The sequence below is a fragment of the Ciconia boyciana genome, chromosome 8 (assembly GCF_034638445.1).
Source record: "Ciconia boyciana chromosome 8, ASM3463844v1, whole genome shotgun sequence".
NCBI lineage: Eukaryota > Metazoa > Chordata > Aves > Ciconiiformes > Ciconiidae > Ciconia > Ciconia boyciana.
The window spans coordinates 401354-419225 of NC_132941.1; the positions used below are offsets into that span (position 1 = coordinate 401354).

Here is a 17872-nt window from a genome sequence, read left to right on the forward strand (position 1 = left end):
CCTTGGGTACCCCCCCCAGTCCCTGCAGCCTCTCGGGGAAGCCGGGGCACGGAGAGGGGCTGGGGGACAGGCAGGACCGGGCACGGCCAAAGGGGCTTTGCTGGGTGAAACCCCTGCGGGGCCAGGGCTGAGTTCAGGCTCCACAGGGGCGGTGGGCCACAGCCAGGGCAAGGAAGAGCCCTGGGCTCCTGCAGGGCCGGATCCTGCCGGTGCCAGGCCCTGGTGCACGGCAGGCGGGAGCGGGGCAGCGGGGCTGGGGGCTGCCCACCTACGGCGGAGCCGTGTGCCGGCAGCGGCCCCGGGTGTGGGGACTAGCAGGGAGGGGAGGAAGCGCAGGAAATCTCGCAATGGCTGTATGGTCAGCACTGGGTTTCCTGTTCCTCCCCAGGAGCCGGAGCTGCACCAGGACCAGACTGCGCCGGCCCCAGCCCCGGGAGGACGCCAGCGCCAGCCCCACGGCGGGGACCTCACGGCACACGCAGGTTGGAGGGGCCGTGCCCCAGCGGGGTGCTGGCAGGGACAGGGGACCCCTTTGTGGGGCGAGGGAGGGGTCTCGGCCCTGGCCCTCTGCGGGGCCAAGGGCTGTGCCAGGGGACGTCCTGCCCTGCGTGGAGACAAGCCCCAGCACCCTCCTGCTCCTGCTGCACCCTTGCTGTAGGGCAGGGCCCCCCAGGGCCACGGCTGGGACCAGTTCGGCTCCCAACGGCCGTGCTGGAGTCCTGGGTACTGGGATGCACCCCGGCTTGGCACCTTCCTCCGGGGCTCGGCGCCCTGTCCCCCTCCTGCTGGCTCCCCACCCGTGCCCTGGCCCCCGGGAGCTCCCCTGTCCCGGCGTGGCCGCCTGCCCCTGCTGTGGGCACAGGGGTGGCCATGTTGACGAGCAGGAGGGGGCTGCCAGACCGTGTGGGGCTGGTGCCCCGGCCAAGGCGGGGGGCACGGCTGCGCTGCCCCGGGGGAGCAGCCCCACGCGCGCAGCAGGGATGACGCTGCTGTTTTTGACCCCACGCTTCCCCCTCCCCGGCACCGTCCCTGCGGGCCCCAGCTGCCGCGGGGCCTGGGGCGTGCTCAGCCCTCCCGCCTGCTTTGAATGCGCTTTGCAAAGCAGATTGTGTGGGGCAGGAAGGACTCTGCCCCCCGCCGCCGCCCGGCCTGGGCACGACGTCTCGATGACGGGGCGATGGGGTGGGAGAGCGCGAGATGCAAAGGGCCCGGCAATGAGCGGTGCGGGGCGCGGGGCAGCAGCCGCAGCTCAGGATCTCCCACTGCTCCGCAGCCTCCTCCCGCCCGGGACGGCGGTGCCATGGGCTTCGGGCCGGAGCTGTGGTGCCCGCAGGGGCACAGCGCGCTGCTGCGGCTGCAGGACAGCGAGCTGCGCCTCCTGGAGCTGATGAAGAAGTGGATGTCGCAGCGCGCCAAGAGCGACCGGGAGTACGCGGGGATGCTCCACCACATGTTCTCCCAGCTGGAGAAGCAGGAGAGCAGCGGGCTGCTCCGCGCCGGCGACCACGGCGGCCAGATCGGGGAGGTAGGGACGCCCCGGTGTGGGAGCGCGCCCCGCAGAGCCCGGTGCGGCGCGGTGCCGGAGGACGGCCATCCCCGTGCCGTCCGTCACACCCCGTCCCTGCAGTCCTGGTGGGTGCTGGCGAACCGGACGGAGGCACTGAGCCAGATCCTGCGGCGGCACGCGGAGGAGCTGGCAGCGGGGCCGCTGGCCAAGCTGAGCCTGCTCATCCGCGACAAGCAGCAGCTCCGCAAGGCCTTCAGCGAGCAGTGGCAGCAGCTCAGCCAGGAGTACACCCGGGTACGCGGGGCCCGGTGGGGCAGGAGGGAGCCCGGCCCGGCCCTGCTCCCCTGACGGCGTCTCCCTCCCCAGACAACGCAGCAGGAGATGGAGAAGCTGAAGGCGCAGTACCGTAGCCTGGCGCGCGACAGTGCCCAGGCCAAGCGCAAGTACCAGGAGGCCAGCAAAGGTGCCTGCCAGCGCGGCCCCCGCCCCGTCCCCATCCCGCTGTGTCCCCTCCCGGCTCACCTCAGCCCCCGGCGGGTCGGGGATGGCCAGAGCACCCCACGACCCGTGGGACCCCCAGCGCAGCCCGGGCCGGGCAGGGGCTCCAGGGGCGGCGGTGTGGGGAGAGCCCAGCCTGGCCCCCGGAGAGCCGGGCGAATGTCCCGCGGGTTACGGGCCCTGGGACGCCGCGCTGCGGGTTGGGACCGACCCTGTGCACGGGCAAGTGTGGTGTGGCTGCCCCAGCCCCAGCCCCCCTGTCTGCCCCGGACGCCCCCTTCCCAGCCCCGTCGCCCCCCCCGGCCCCTGCCCTGGCCCCCCGGGTGCCCCTCACTGGCTGCCTGGGGGACGTGCCGCAGCGCCGGGGCCGGTGGCGTGGCGGCAGTGGGTGTTTTCCACGGCATTTCCCCCCAGACAAGGAGCGAGACAAGGCGAAGGAGAAGTACGTGCGCAGCCTCTGGAAGCTCTATGCCCTGCACAACCAGTACGTGCTGGCCGTGCAGGCGGCCACGCTCCACCACCAACACCACTACCAGCGGGCGCTGCCCAGCCTCCACCAGTCCCTCTACAGCCTGCAGCAGGAGATGGTCCTTGTCCTGTAAGAGCCCTGGCTGCCCCGCGTCCTGCTGCCCGTCCCTGGGCAGCCCCGTGGCCCCTGGGAGCCGGCGGTGCTCCCTCCTCCTGCCGGAGTCCCGCCGGCCACGTGCACCGTCCCTGCCCCGTCGCCTGCAGCGGTCACGGTGATGCCCCGCAGCGCCATGCGAGATGCGGGGACTGAGGGCGCGAGCCAGCGGGACGCGGGGGCTGGCCAGCCTGGGAGGCAGGGCCGGGGCAGGGGTGGTGGCACCTGGCCGCAGGGGCCCTGGGCCGGGGGGCACAGGAGCTCAGCAGCCCCCAGTGCCCGCGTCCCCACAGGAAGGCGATCCTCAGGGAGTACTACAGCATCAGCAGCCTGGTGCAGGAGGATGTGCTGGCCGTGCACCAGGAGATTGCCAGTGCCATCCAGGCCATCGACCCGGCCACCGAATACAGCAGCTTCATCCAGAGCCACAGGTACGGCCCCACGCGGCCGCAGCCCCTCTGCTGGGCACGGCCCTGCCGGTCGCAGGTGCCGGCGGCCGGCCCAGGGCAGGTGGGAGGCAGAGCCGCGCTGGGTGCCTGCAGGTACTGCTCTGAGGTGCCGCCAGCCGTGTCCTTTGACGAGAGCTTGCTGGAGGAGACGGAGAGCCTGGCGCCGGGGCAGCTGCAGCTGAACGAACTGACCGTCGAGAGCGTCCAGCACTCGTGAGTGGGGCTGGGCCGTGGGTGGGGGCTGCCGCCGCCAGCGGCGCAGCTCAGCACCGTCCGGCACCTGCGTCTCTCGCAGCCTGACGTCGGTCGAGGAGGAGCTGGCGGCCACCACGGAGGCCGTGAGCAGCAAGGAGCAGCGGGTGCGGGAGCTGCAGGCGGAGATCCAGGGCGAGGAGCAGGGCCGGAGCCCCGGGGAGCGGTGAGGTGTGGCGGGCGGGGGGCGAGGGGCCGGGGGCGGCGGAGGCTGACCGCCCTGTCCCGTCCCCAGGGTGCACTTGCTGGGCAAGCGGCAGGGGCTGCAGGAGGCGCAGCAGCAGCTCGAGGGCTGCCTCTGCGCCCGGGCCAAGCTGCAGGCGCAGCGGGACCTGCTGGCCGGGAAGCTGGCAGAGCTGGGCACCGGGGAGCCCCTGCCCGCCCTGCCTCTGCAGGAGGACCAGCAGTCGGTCTCCTCCGTGGTGAGTCCTGCCCCGCTGCGCCCCGGGAGCTGCAGGGCCGGGCCACGTCGGGCTTGGATCACCCCCCGCCCAGCACCCAGCTCACGCCTCCCCCCAGGAGCAGGAGCGGAGCGGGGCCACCGCGCTGGAGACCCTCAAGAACCACATCTCGGGCATCTTCAGCCCCAAGTACTTGGTGAGTCCCTGGGCACCCCCAGCCACCCTGCCCTCCCGCTCGGCTTGCGGAGCCTTGCTGAGCCTCCCGGCCCCTCGGCCCCCCTGCCATCTCCTCTCCAGCCCTACAGCCCCCCCCCTCCATGCTCCAGCCCCTCCAGTCTCTGCTCCCCGCCTGCCGCACCCTGCCCCGGGCACAGCTTCCAGGCGCCTCTGGCGCGGCCCTGGGGGCACGGGGGGGCTCACCCCTGTCTCCATCCAGCTGCCGCCCCCCGTGCCCCTGATCCCGGAGGTGCAGAAGCCGCTGTGCCAGCAGGTCTGGTACCACGGGGCCATCCCGCGCTCGGAGGTGCAGGAGCTGCTGAGCTGCAGCGGGGACTTCCTGGTGCGAGAGAGCCAGGGCAAGCAGGAGTACGTGCTCAGCGTGCTGTGGGACGGGCAGCCCCGGCACTTCATCATCCAGGCTGCCGACGTGAGTGACCACAGGCAGGGAGAGACAGCCGGGGTGGCCGTGCGCAGGCAGGCAGGGGTCCCTGCCGGGCCACGGCTCCTGGCTCTGCAGCCACGGGGCCCCTGGCGTGAGTGCACAGGACGCGTGTGTACGGTACGAGCTGTGCGCGCCCGTCCTTGCACAGGCCAAGCGTGGAGCGTGTGGTGTGAGCCCTGCATCGTGCGTGTGAAATCCCACTTATGCGTGCTTGCCGTGCCCAGTGTGCACGCGTGTCCTGCACCGTGCGCATGCATGCACGCTCATGCACGCCAGCCCTCATGAGCACGCCCGTACGTGCGTGCGGGCACAACCCCTCAGCCTCTCCTCCCCGCAGAACATGTACCGGCTGGAGGGGGAAGGCTTCCCCACCATCCCACTGCTCATTGAGCACCTCCTGCAGAGCCAGCAGCCCATCACCCGGAAGAGCGGGATCGTCCTGGCCCGGGCTGTGCCCAAGGTGACAGCGGGCAGTGGGGAGGGGGACGAGTCCTGCCAGGCCCCTTCTCCTGCCCACGGCTGGGCTGGGAGCCCCAAGCCCGCTTCTCTGGCCAGATGTGGTGACGCAGCCCTGGGGGGGGGCTGGGGGCTGGGGACCCCCCTCCGGGGCTGCGTGAGAGGGAGCTGCAGGGGCAGGGGGGGATGTGGGCCTGGGGTGGGCTGGGGGACGGCTCACTGCCTTCAGTGTCCGCTTGCTGCAGGACAAATGGGTGCTCAACCACGAAGATGTGCTGCTGGGAGACCGCATCGGCCGGGTGAGTCGGGGTGCTCTGGTCCCTGCCTGCGTGGGGTCTGCGGGAGGGCAGGGGTTGCCTTGGGCCACGCCGCGGCAAGCTGGGCACCCATGTCTCTTGGCAGGGTAACTTTGGGGAGGTGTTCAGCGGCCGCCTGCGCGCTGACAACACCCCCGTGGCCGTGAAATCCTGCCGAGAAACCCTCCCGCCCGAGCTCAAGGCCAAGTTTCTGCAGGAAGCCAGGTCTGTGCAGCCATCACCCTTGTCCCGGCCCGTCTCTCCGTCCCTGGGACTTGGGGCTGTTCAAACCCCACTGGGACTGCAGCATCCTCGTGCTGAGGGCTGTGCTCCTGGGCTGGCCAGGCAGAGTGTCCTGGGGACAGCACGGAGGTGGCCTGTGCCCGGGGCAGCCGGGCCCCCTGTGCTCACAGTGCCTGTCCTTGTCCCCACAGGATCCTCAAGCAGTACAACCACCCAAACATCGTCCGGCTCATTGGTGTCTGCACCCAGAAGCAGCCCATTTACATCGTCATGGAGCTTGTGCAGGGTGAGCGGCCCCGTCCTGCAGCTCCCGCGCTGCCGGGGCAGCCGGTGCACGCGTGTGCAAGCTTGCCATGGCGTGCCAGGGCAGCCGCCCGCCAGCTCTGCAATCCTGGGTGCAGGGGGGGACTTCCTGAGCTTCCTGCGCAGCGAGGGGCCCCACCTGCGGGTGAAGGAGCTGATCAAGATGACGGAGAATGCTGCTGCCGGCATGGAGTACCTGGAGAGCAAGCACTGCATCCATAGGTGGGCTCCGGCAGCACGGGTGGGTGCCGGGCAGGGGGAACCCCGGAGCCTCACTGCCCCCGTCCCGTGCTGGGCGGAGGTCCCTGGGGACAGCCGGGCGTGCGGCTGACGGCTCTGGGCCATCCCAGGGACCTGGCCGCTCGCAACTGCCTGGTGACAGAGAAGAACATCCTGAAGATCAGTGACTTCGGGATGTCGCGGGAGGAGGAGGATGGTGTCTACGCCTCCACGGGGGGGATGAAGCAGATCCCCGTCAAGTGGACCGCCCCCGAAGCACTCAATTATGGTACGGGATGGAGCTGGGCACGGCCTGGCAGCCCCGCGGCACAGCTGGGAGCTAGGAGTCCGGGGCACGCCGTCCTGCGCCCGCGCGCCTGGTCCCGGGGAGGGAGGCAGAGGGAGCTGGGACACCCCAGCCCTCATGAGTGTGGGCACAGCCAGGGCAGCGGTGCCATGGGTGTCCCCAGCCACCAGCATCTGTCCCACCCCATGTCCCCAGGCCGATACACCTCCGAGAGTGATGTCTGGAGCTTCGGGATCCTGCTGTGGGAAGCCTTCAGCCTGGGCGCCATCCCCTACACCAACCTCAGCAACCAGCAGACGCGAGAGGCGGTGGAGCAGGGTAAGGGACCTGGCCGGGGTCCGGCTCTCGAGGGCCACTGCGGGGTCGTGGGCCCAGCACCGCGGGTGTGCCGCGGAGCCGTGCCCACGGAACAGGCAGGACGGGGCTGTGGGGGGCGAGGGGCCAGTGGCCCGGGCTGCCATGTCCCCATCCCTGCCGCCCCCCAGGCGTGCGGCTGGACCCCCCTGAGCAGTGCCCCGAGGAGGTGTACCGGCTGATGCAGCGGTGCTGGGAGTACGACCCCCGCAAGCGGCCCAGCTTCGGCACCATCCACCAGGACCTCATCGCCATCCGCAAGAGGCACCGGTGACGGGGAGCGCCGGGCCGAGGGCAGGGCCCCGCCGGCCCCACTCAGGACAGCACCGTGTGCCCCGGATCCATCCTGCCGGCAGCACCCATCCCTCGGGCAGGGCCTGCCTGCGAAGCGGGTGCTGCAGGGCGGCCGGACGCGGCTGTGCCCCCTCCCCAGCCCGGGGCAGGGGGCTCCCGCACGCCCCGGGGACGCGGCACCCACAGCTCCTGCCAGGCTTGATCCGGTGTAATAAAGAACCGAGCTCTGCAGCACCGCGTCTGTGGGGGCTGCGGGGGGTGCAGACCCGTGGGAGCCAGCGGGGCCACGCGCACCGGGACGGACCCCGGCCCCCCGGCCCCCCGGCCCCCCGGCCCCCCGGCCCGGGGCTATGGGGTGTGTCCGGGTGCGTCCCCGCGGCGAGGGGGGGATGGCCAAGCCTGTCCCGGGACTATGGGGGTCGCGGCCGGGCCTGGCCCCGGGGCTGATGCGGGATGCCGGGGCCTGGCCCCGGGGCTCCGGGGGTCCCGGCCGGGGCGGTCCCGCCCCAGCGGCCGCCCCGCTGCGCTGGCCGGCAGAGCCACCTCCCGGCGGGGCGGGCGGGCGGGCGGGCGGCGGGGCCGGGGCCGGGCCCGGGCGGGCGGGGCGGCGGGCGGGGCCTGGCCCATCCCGGCCGCGGCAGCCGGCGGGCCCGGGGCGGGCGATGTGAGGAGCCGGGCCGGGCCGCGGAGCCGCCCAGGGTAAGAGCGGAGCGGCCGCGCCCCCGGAGCCGTCCCGCGGTGGGCGGCCCCGGCCCTCCCCGGCCCTGGCCCGGCCCGCTCCCCTCCCCGCGCCGGGCCGCGGCGCAGAGGCCCCGGGCTGCCCGGCTCGGCGGGGCCGCCGCGGCCTGCTCCGGCCGCGGTTGGCCCTGACTGCTGACTGCCCCCGGCCCCCGGCCCAGCCCCGCGGCGGCCGGGCCTGAGGCGCCCCTGGGCCCGAGCCGCCCGCCGGCACCGCTCCAGCCCGGGCTATAAATACCCGGCGCCGGATTAAGCGAATTAGGACGCGGGGGGGCCCAGGAAGAGGAGGAGGAGGAGGAGGAGGGGGGGCGGCGGCCGCGGTGAGGGGCGGCGGTGGGCAGGTAGGCACAGGGTGGGCAGGGCACGGGAGCACCGGGCTGGGCTGCCCGACCCCGGGTCCCCCGGCAGGGCTCAGCCCAGGGCGAGGGCAGGAGGCACCGTCCCCTCCCGTCCCCCGTCCCCCCCCGTCCCCTCTCTCCTGGCGCCCCGTCCGGCCCCTGCGCCCGTCCCGTCCCGTTCTCGGGCCCCGGCCCCGGCCCCGGCCCCGGCCCCGCGGCTGGGCTGGCAGGGACAGCGGTGCCGCTCTGCCCCGGTGCAGGTCTGTCCCCGCCGCCCTCCGGGATGAAGCTGAAGAAGCAGGTGACAGTGTGTGGAGCTGCCATCTTCTGCGTGGCTGTCTTCTCCCTCTACTTGATGCTGGACCGGGTGCAGCACGACCCCACGCGCCACCAGAGCGGGGGCAACTTCCCCAGGGTGAGCGGCAGGGCTGCGGGACGGGAGAGCGGGCAAGTGGGCCGGGGCTCGAGGGCCGGCCAGCACAGCCTGAGGCCGTTCGGTTGCCTGGCCCGGGGCTTGTGCCCCGCTGGTGTCAGTGCACGTGGGGGACGGGACCCGCCTGGCAAAGGGCACCGGAGGCTCTCACCGTGGCATCTGCGTCCCCAGAGTCAGATCTCGGTGCTGCAGAACCGCATTGAGCAGCTGGAGCAGCTGCTGGAGGAGAACCACGAGATCATCAGCCACATCAAGGACTCGGTGCTGGAGCTGACGGCCCACGCGGAGGGGCAGCCGGCGCTGCCCCACCACACGCCCAATGGCTCCTGGGTGCTGCCCCCCGAGAGTCGCCCGAGCTTCCTCTCCGTCTCCCCACAGGACTGCCAGTTCGCCCTGGGGGGCAAGGGCCAGAGCCCAGACCTGCAGGTGAGGGGCCGGCGTCTCAGCCCAGCAGCTCAGGGCCCATCTCTGCTAGTGCAAGGGGGTCCGTACCGGGGCGTCCGTGGGGTCCTGGCCCTACCCTGCCGGGGGTCTCTCAATCCGCTGTCTGCCCTGAGCCCTGTCTCCCACCTGGCAGATGCTGGCCGTGTACTCCCTGCTGCCCTTTGACAACCAGGACGGCGGCGTGTGGAAGCAGGGCTTCGATATCACCTATGAGCCCAACGAGTGGGACACTGAGCCCCTGCAGGTGTTTGTGGTGCCGCACTCCCACAACGACCCGGGTGAGCAGCGGGCGAAGGCGGGCAGGGGAGGGGAAGGGCTAGCCCAGCCGCTGCTGCCCCGCACTGCTGGCGGGGAAGGGCTGGGCCACATGCAGTGACCCCCCACGTGTGCTGGCAGGCTGGATCAAGACCTTCGACAAGTACTACTATGACCAGACGCAGCACATCCTCAACAGCATGGTGCTGAAGATGCAGGAGGACCCGCGCCGGCGCTTCATCTGGTCCGAGATCTCCTTCTTTTCCAAGTGGTGGGACAACATCAGCGCCCAGAAGCGGGCTGCGGTGCGGAGGTAGGGCCACCGGCCTGGCCCCGGTGCCCGGCATGGTCCCTGCCCAGAGGCAGGGCGCTGCGGGGGGCACGCCAGCTGTGAGCACGGGGTGCACGAGGGAAGGGCCCTGGGGAGGTGAAGGCTGCCCTGGCTGCAGTGCAGCATCCGTGGGCTCCGCGCTGCTCACCGTGGGGTGCCCTGGCACTGCCAGCAACCTCTCAGTGCCACGAGATGTCAAAGCTGCGGCAACGTGCGGTGAGAGCCGGGGCGCTGCCAGCACCGGGGCCTCCGTGGCGGGGGCCTGAGGAGCCGGGGGAGGCAGGTCTCACCCTGCGCAGCTCCCTGCGCTCACGGAGCTGGCAAACTCCCTCTCGTCACCGTAACCCCGAGCACTGCCGCAGAGCCCTTGCAAGGCCCAGGGCACCCTTAGGGGGTGGGAGACCTGAAGAGCAGGACTGTGTGGTGGGAGAAGGCCCCCTTGTCAGCCCCCCTGCCCCGGGAGGGCTGGGGGTGGAGGACAGAGGGAGCGTGGGCTGCAGGGCACAGTGGAAGGTGTTGGCCTGTGTGGGGACGGGCTCTGGTTGGGGCCTCGGCCAGCGTGGTGCCACGGAGGGATGTCTGTCTGGGGCTGCGCGTGGTTGCGGAGGCTGCGGGTTGGACCCGGGTGGCTCCAAGATGGGGCGAGGCTCTGCCACGGACACACGGCTCGCCACAGGGCTCTGCCCCGAGCTGATCACGTCTTGTGTGTCCCCCTCGCAGGCTGGTTGGCAACGGGCAGCTGGAGATGGTGACGGGTGGCTGGGTGATGCCCGACGAGGCCAATTCCCACTACTTTGCCATGATCGACCAGCTGATTGAGGGGCACCAGTGGCTGGAGAAGAACATCGGTGGGAACTGGGTGGGACGCGGGGCAGGAGGGGCAGGGTGCTGGCTGGGGGCCTGCTTGGTGCGCCAGCGGGCACCCCCACCCCTGGCAGGAGCCTGCTCGCGGGAGGTGCTGCCGGGCCCAGCGCGGGGCTGACGGGTCTCTGCACCCCTAGGCGTGACGCCCCGGTCGGGCTGGGCCGTCGACCCCTTTGGGCACAGCTCCACCATGCCCTACCTGCTGAAGCGCTCCAACCTGACGGGCATGCTCATCCAGCGCGTGCACTACGCCATCAAGAAGCACTTTGCTGCCACCCAGAACCTGGAGTTCATGTGGAGACAGACGTGGGGTGAGGGGCTGCTAGGGAGGCGACCGCAGAGGGGGCCCTGCCGGGGCGGGTGGCAGCAGGGAACAGCTACCGACCGCTTTCCCGTGCAGACGGCGAGCCGAACGCTGGGAGGCGATGGCTCTGCCCTGCAGCGGTTTTGCCCTGCGGGACAGCCCCAGGGTGACTCCCCTCTGTGCCCGGCGCTCCGGGGGAGGCTGCTGTGCTCTCTGGGCTCCAAGCGGGTGAGCCTGTGTGCCAGGTCTGCTCTGCCCCAGCAGCCGTCCCCACGCCCACGTGCCCGTGGGCGCCCCTGCTTGGGGATAGGCAAGGGAGAGCCGTTGCTGGTGCTTATGTGTCCTTGGTCCCGCAGACCCGGACGCCAGCACCGACATCTTCTGCCACATGATGCCCTTCTACAGCTACGACGTGCCCCACACCTGCGGGCCAGACCCCAAGATCTGCTGCCAGTTCGACTTCAAGCGCCTGCCGGGTGGACGGATCAACTGCCCGTGGAAGGTGCCTCCCCGAGCCATCACCGATGCCAATGTGGCGGAGCGGTGAGTGCTGCAGGGGCAAGCGGCTCTGAGCCCCACGGCCCTGTCCGGGAGCCAGCCTCACGCCCTGGCCCCCCACGGCAGAGCCCAGCTGCTGCTGGACCAGTACCGCAAGAAGTCCAAGCTGTACCGCAGCAAGGTGCTGCTGGTGCCCCTGGGAGACGATTTCCGGTACGACAAGCCACAGGAATGGGACGCCCAGTTCCTCAACTACCAGCGCATCTTCGACTTCCTCAACTCCCGGCCCAACCTCCACGTCCAGGTACGCGCAGGGAGGTCCGGGGCAGCGCGGGGGGCCGGGGGGAGCAGGGTCCCTCACACAGAGGTTGTGGGGAGGCCACGCGCAGAGCCCAGTCGGAGGGTGGGCAGTGCTGGGAGGGGTGGTGGGAGCCCCCGGCCGCGGGAGCCGCCGCGGCTCCCCGTGGCGCTCAGGGCTGCGCGTGCCGTCCTGCAGGCGCAGTTTGGGACGCTCTCCGACTACTTTGACGCTCTGTACAAGAAGGTGGGCATCGTGCCGGGGATGAAGCCGCCTGGGTTCCCGGTGCTGAGTGGGGATTTCTTCTCCTACGCGGACCGGGAGGATCACTACTGGACAGGCTACTACACCTCCCGGCCTTTCTACAAGAGCCTGGACCGGGTGCTGGAGGCCCACCTCCGGTGAGGGGAATCGGGCTGGGCCTGGGGCAGGGCTTGCATGCAGGGGGCACGGGCAAGGGTTGGCCGGGCAGCACCCGGGAGCCCTGGCAGTCCCCCGGTCTGCGCCCGGCCACTGATGTGCTGGGGGGGCCCAGGCTCGGCCCAGGCAGAGCCAAGCCGCAGCATGTGCCCCCCGCCTGCCCTCCCCGAGGCCGGGCCCCTGCGCATGGAGAGCGCACGGGCCGGGCACCGTTGGCGCGAGGGCAGGCTGGGCTGGCTGCTCCCCCTCTGCCCTCCGTCCTGGCACTGCTCGGCCCGGAGCGTTGGGGTGCCAGGGCAGGGACCCTCGGTGACCCTGTCCCTGCGCAGGGGGGCAGAGATCCTGTACAGCCTGGCGCTCGCCCACGCCCGCCGCGCTGGCGCCGACGGCAGGTACCCGCTCTCCGACTACGCCCTGCTGAGCAACGCCCGCCGCAACCTGGGCCTCTTCCAGCACCACGATGCCATCACCGGCACCGCCAAGGAGGCCGTGGCGGTTGACTATGGAGTCCGGTGCGTGCAGGGGGCCAGGGCGCAGCCCTGAGGGGCCCGTGTCAGACGGGGGCTGGTGGGCACGGGGTTGGGAGCACGGCTGCGTGTGGGGGTCCTGTGGGGCCCCTCTCCCGGGGGGAGGTGGAAAGCGTTGGGGGGACGCTGGGACAGCGTCCGGGTGGCTCACTCTGCCTGTGCCTCAGGCTGCTCCACTCTCTCACGAACCTCAAGCACGTCATCATCAATGCTGCGCATTACCTCGTGCTGGGGGACAAGGACGCCTACCGCCACGACCCCGCTGCACCCTTCCTCAGCACGGTGAGCAGCACCCCGCCCCACGGCTCCCCGCGCCCTGGCACGCTGGGCCGTGCTGGGGCAGCTGTCCCCGTGCCCCCAGGGAGCCCAGCACCGCCTGCCCGCTCGGGGCCGGGGGAGGCCTGGGGAAGGGGTCCCAGCCTGTGCCTGTGTCCCTGGGCCCGGCTGGCGGGGGTGGTGGGCGCACCCCGGCTCTGACTGCCCCTCTCCTCAGGATGACACTCGCCCCAGCCAGGACTCCCTTCCGGAGAGAACGGTTGTCAAACTGGACGCCTCACCCCGGTAGGGGCTGCCTGCCTCGCTCTCGGGGCTTGTGGGGCCGTGGGGGGGGTACCTGGGACTCGGCGGGTGGGTGCACGGGACCCGTGGGTGGTGCGGGGCACGGGGCACCCGGGACGCCGTGGGGCTGGGGTGGCCATCCCTGCGTGACCCCGCCTGCAGGTTCCTGGTGGTGTTCAACCCGCTGGAGCAGGAGCGCCTGAGCGTCTTGCCGGTGCTGGTGGACTCCCCGCACGTGCGTGTGCTCTCCGAGGAGGGGCAGCCCCTGCCTGCCCAGCTCAGCGCGCACTGGGGCTCCGCCACTGACACGGTGCCCGACGTCTACCAGGTATGGGGTGCCCTGGTGCCACTGCCTGCCCCCATCCTCAGCCTGCACAGCCCCTGCGGGCCAGCCTCCCGTCCTCGCACGCTGCCGCCGTGGCAGGGACACCCTGTGAGCCCTCCTCTGTGGCAACAAGCGTCCCCGCGTCCCAACACAAGCTCCCACCGCTCGCGAACCCCCGGGCCCCCACGCACGTCCCCCCTCAGCAGAGGCCCTGGAAGCACCGAGCCGGGGGCTTTGCCCTGCCAGCAGCCAGCAGGTCCCCGCGTGCCGGCTGCCCTCCTGCGGAGGGGCTGGCTCAGGTCTCCGTGCTGCCCGCAGGTGTCGGTCCTGGCCCGCCTGCCTGCGCTGGGGCTGCGCGTGCTGCAGCTGCACAAGTCCTTCAACGGCCACGCCACGCTGAAGTCCTCTGTGCGCCTGTACCTGCATAGCCGGGACTTGCCCGTGCGCAAGCAGGAGGCCGTACCTGTGCACATCTTCCCGGCCACCGCCGCCGACTTCTGCCTGGAGAACCAGCACCTGCAGGCCTGCTTCTCAGGACGCTCAGGCCTGCTGCAGGCGAGTGCAGGGGTCTGACGGGTGGCGTGGGGGCGGAGGAGGGGAGGGGGACACAGCACCGCCTCGTGCGAGGTGTGCTCACCGCTGTGCTGGCCCACGCCCCGCAGAGCATCCGCCGAGCTGGGGAGGAGCGGGAGCAGAGGGTGAGCAGTGAGTTCCTCGTCTACGGCACCAGGACCTCCAAGGACAAAAGCGGAGCCTACCTCTTTCTGCCTGACGGCGAGGCCAAGGTACGGGGACTGCCTCCGAGAGCCGGCTGGCAGCCGTGCCCGCGGCCACGTGGCAGTCCTGCAGGCAGCAGCCGCAGCGCAGCCCTCCTTCCCCCACAGCCCTATGCCCCCAAGGACCCCCCAGTGGTGCGGGTGACAGAGGGACCCCTCTTCTCAGAGGTCGCCAGCTACTACCAGCATGTCCAGACCGTGGTGCGGCTTTACAACGTGCCAGGTGAGACAACGTGAGGCTGTGCCGGGGAGGTCGCCGGCCCAGGGGCGCTGGGCGATGCTGCCCGTGGGGCCCAGCCCCTCACTACCTGCCCGCAGGGGTGGAGGGCCTGTCCCTGGACGTGTCTTGCCTGGTGGACATCCGTGACCACATCAACAAGGAGCTGGCCCTGCGCTTCAGCACCGACATCGAGAGCGATGACACCTTCTTCACGGACCTCAATGGTTTCCAGGTATCCGGCAGCCTGGGAAGGGACAGCAGCTGCCCACGAGGGGACAGTGCCCTGCCACCAGGCACCGGGCACTGCGGGAGCCACCTCCAGCCGCTCACCTCTGTCCCTCGGCAGATCCAGCCCCGCAGGTACCAGCGGAAGCTGCCGCTGCAGGCCAACTTCTACCCCATGCCCACCATGGCCTACATCCAGGACACGCAGAGCCGCCTGACGCTGCACACAGCCCAGGCCCTGGGGGTCTCCAGCCTCGGCAGTGGTGAGCCCGCCCCGCCGGGGCCGTGGGGCCGTGCCTGGGGGGGCCTGCCGCAGAGCCGGGGCTGCCCTCGGTGGGGGACACGGGGGAGGAGGGGGCTGCGGGCTGGGCGCGGGGTGCCCTGGTCCCGCTGTCGCTGGGGGCTCCCTGGCTGCCCCCGGTCCTGTGGGAGCGTTTCCCTGCACGGCAGCAGAGGGGCCACGCGGGGCGGCTGGCTCGTGTTAAAGCCCGGGGCGCTGGGACCCGCTCTCTGCAGGCCAGCTGGAGGTGATCCTGGACCGACGCCTCATGCAGGATGACAACCGGGGCCTGGGCCAAGGGCTGAAGGACAACAAGCGGACCTGCAACCGGTTCCGCCTCCTCCTGGAGCGCCGCGCCGCTGCCAACAAGGTGCGTGGGCTGTGAGGCCACGGGACTGGGGTCGGGCACGGTGCCGCTCGCCCAGAGAGCCCGGCCCTGCCCTGGACGGAGCAGGGCGGAGGCGTCCGCAGAGAGCCACGCGTGCGCCCGTGTGCAGGGTCTTCTCCCCTGCTGTCCCGTGGCTCCCCCGGCCATCGCGCCGGCTCTGCACAGGGCCGTGCCGTGCCGTGCCGTGCCTGGAGCAGCGGGGCGTGGGGAGGGTGGGACCACGGACTGGCGTCTGTCCCACAGATGGGGCGCAGAGCCACGCTGCCCTCGTAATCACAGTGTTCTTGTCCCGTCCCCTCACTGCTCTCTGTGCGTGCGCCATGTCACCCATTCAGAGCTCCAGCTTCTTTTCCAAACTGGCCTCCATGTTTAAAGCCTTGGGCTTCCCCGGCGCCGGGAGTGGCAGCCCAGAGGTAACGGCCGGCCTGGCCCCGCTGTCTCTGTCTCGTGCACTAGCTGCTAGCGACTAGCCTAGCCAGGCCCTGTAGCAGGCCCGTAGTCTGACCGTCAGCTAGCCGGGGTCCATGCAGGCTGCCTGGCTGGCAGCCGCCCTCCCTGTTTGGGTGCTGGGGAGGGGTCGTGCCTGGGTGGGCGCAGCTCTGGGTGCCCTGTGCTGGCGGGTGCCTGTTCTCCGGGCGCCGCTGGAGAGGCTGCAAGGAGCGGGAGGCCCCACGGGCCCTGTCCGGGCTCTGCCTGGCCCTGCCGCTCCCCTGGCCTGCGCTGACCCGCGTGCTCTTTGGCCCGTGCAGGATGGCCGCCCGATCAGCTTCCCCTCCCTGCTGAGCCACATCACCTCCATGCACCTGAATGCCGAGGCCCTGGTCATGCCCGTGGCCCAGGAGAAGCCGGCCCCGCCAGCCCTGCGCTCATTCATGCCCCTTTCCACCACGCTCCCCTGCGACTTTCACATCCTTAACCTGCGGATGCTGCAGGCAGAGGTGAGCTGCGCCCCGTGAGCGGGGCGGGCACGGCCCGGGGGCAGCAGGACGCTCGGGGGGGTCTCGCGCCTGCTGTCCCCAGCACTGCTCCTCACACGCTGGCTCCCCGGCAGGATGACTCGCTACCCTCGGCCGAGGCAGCCCTGATCCTGCACCGCAAAGGCTTCGACTGCAGCCTGGAGGCCAAGAACCTGGGGTTTAACTGCACCACCAGCCAGGGCAAGGTAAGACCGGGCTGCCGCTTCCACCCACCGCTGGGTCAGAGCCGGGCCGGGGCCCCCAGCACATCTGACGCCACGCCTGACTCCCGTGCTCGTGCCGAGCCAGGATGGGGGCTGGAGGGGGCCCCCAGGTCCCCCGGCACCAGCGTCCCGGAACCGGTGGCTGGTCAAGAGTGGCGCGCGGCCCCGCTCTGCCCCTTGCCCAGGCAAAGCTGGAGGATGTCGGTTTCTCACGAAGTGGGTCTGGAGCCTTCCGTGAGCCCCGCATCGCCCAGCGAGGAAGGACGGAGCCTGGGCTGGGCTGGGCCAGCGTGGTGCCCTGGGTGCTGTGGGGGGCCTGCGAAGCGGCTGCTGGCACAGCGCGTGCGGGGCTGCCCCGCGCACCGTGCTGCACTGCCAGGCACCGCGTCCCGCTCACCTGGGCCACCCGCCCTTCTCCCTCCTCTCTCCCTAGCTGGCCCTGAGCAGCCTGTTCCAGGGGCTGGAGCTGGGCTCCCTGCAGCCCACCTCGCTGACCTTGATGTACCCACTGGGCACAGCCTCCAACAGCACCAACGTCCGCCTGGACCCCATGGAAATTGCCACTTTCCGCATCCGCCTGGGGTAGTGTCTCCTGGCGCGGGAGAGGAGCAGACTGGCTGGGCAGTGTGGGAGCAGCTGCTGAGCCCAGCAGCACCAGCACGGCCTGGAAGAGGCTGGGCCAGCGGGCCTGTGGCAGGCAGGCGGGCGCTGGGCAGGCGGTGCCGGACTTGCAAAGGCTGCTGCCTTCTAATTTATTAGTCCTGTGTTCTCAGATAGATTTCAGAAGTGAACTGCTGTGGCAGGGCTGTGCAGAGGCTGCCGGATGCCGCCTGGGCATAGAGGCCACGGGCCGGGCACTGCTCTGAGCAGAGCACGGCTGGTGGGGGCAGCGGGCCGGGCTCTGCCGCTGCCGGCAGGATGGGCACAGTTGCCCTGCTGCGTTCGCGCGGCTGCCCGGGAGGGTGCCCACCCCAGCGTCTTGGGGCAGGGGCCCGTACTGGGCTCCCCCCGACCCGCGGGGCAGCACGGGGGCTGCCAGGAGCCTGGCGCGGTTGGGGTAGCTGGCCGGGAGGTGCTGTGGACTGGAGACTGAGCTCGCCTGGAGCTTATAGGAAACATGAGGCTGTTTCAGAGGGCCTCGGTCTGCGTCTGGTTTGTGATTCGCACACTGCTTGCGTGGGGGAGTGGGAACGGCGCTCCGTGGGGAGACGGGGCAGCACGCCGGGGCAGCAGGGAGGCAGACGCGGAGCTGTGGCCAGGGCCAGTCTGGGTGTGCTGGGCGGGCTGCCGGGGCGGTGCCGCTCCCTGCCCCGTGGGGTCCCTGCCCTGCTGGTGCTCCAGGGGCTGGGCCGGGCGTGGGGCCCCGGGCACGTGTGAGAGGCCGGTGGCACGGCCAGGCCCGGCCGTGCTCCGCGTGAGCGTGGCAGCCTGGTCTCCGTTGAGCTCTGGCTGCCGGCGGCCGGGGGCAGGCGCCGACAGTCACTGGGGACCCCCTGCCACCCCAGGAAGGGGGCCCGGCCCAGCAGGGAGGGGACGGGGGGGACACGGTCTGCTGCAGCACCCGCACGTGCTCCCCTGCGCTGCTGGGGCGAGCGCCTGGCGCAGCAG

General features: G+C 71.6%; 2 protein-coding genes across 6 annotated transcripts; both read left to right on the top strand.

Annotated features, from left to right (window-relative positions):
- Positions 1-355: 355 nt before the first annotated feature.
- FES (FES proto-oncogene, tyrosine kinase) lies at positions 356-7076 on the top strand. Of its 2 annotated transcripts, none has more exons than XM_072870345.1 (19): positions 356-478; positions 1361-1525; positions 1628-1801; positions 1874-1970; positions 2420-2603; positions 2921-3058; positions 3170-3289; positions 3372-3494; positions 3564-3750; positions 3848-3925; positions 4166-4375; positions 4728-4850; positions 5092-5145; positions 5249-5367; positions 5577-5671; positions 5787-5910; positions 6039-6196; positions 6410-6532; positions 6700-7076. In XM_072870345.1, exons 1-19 carry the CDS (start codon positions 356-358, stop codon positions 6840-6842), a joined length of 2538 nt encoding a protein of 845 aa, XP_072726446.1. In that variant the 3' UTR covers positions 6843-7076. The 2 variants fall into 2 exon arrangements, with proteins under 2 accessions (XP_072726446.1, XP_072726445.1); XM_072870344.1 differs by having other exon boundaries at positions 438-482; positions 1274-1525.
- A 366-nt stretch (positions 7077-7442) lies between these two features.
- Positions 7443-17132, top strand: MAN2A2 (mannosidase alpha class 2A member 2). Of its 4 annotated transcripts, none has more exons than XM_072870735.1 (23): positions 7443-7561; positions 8199-8353; positions 8543-8797; positions 8949-9093; positions 9212-9383; positions 10122-10249; positions 10403-10576; positions 10926-11112; positions 11194-11371; positions 11564-11766; positions 12115-12297; positions 12480-12594; positions 12806-12873; positions 13033-13198; positions 13514-13750; positions 13858-13980; positions 14080-14194; positions 14290-14423; positions 14538-14679; positions 14933-15066; positions 15834-16022; positions 16136-16246; positions 16698-17132. In XM_072870735.1, the coding sequence occupies exons 2-23, from the start codon at positions 8222-8224 to the stop codon at positions 16848-16850; spliced, it is 3444 nt and encodes a 1147-aa protein (XP_072726836.1). In that variant the 5' UTR covers positions 7443-7561; positions 8199-8221; the 3' UTR covers positions 16851-17132. The 4 variants fall into 4 exon arrangements, with proteins under 4 accessions (XP_072726836.1, XP_072726838.1, XP_072726839.1 ...); XM_072870737.1 differs by having other exon boundaries at positions 11612-11766; XM_072870738.1 differs by having other exon boundaries at positions 8750-8797.
- The last annotated feature ends 740 nt before the right edge of the window (positions 17133-17872 follow it).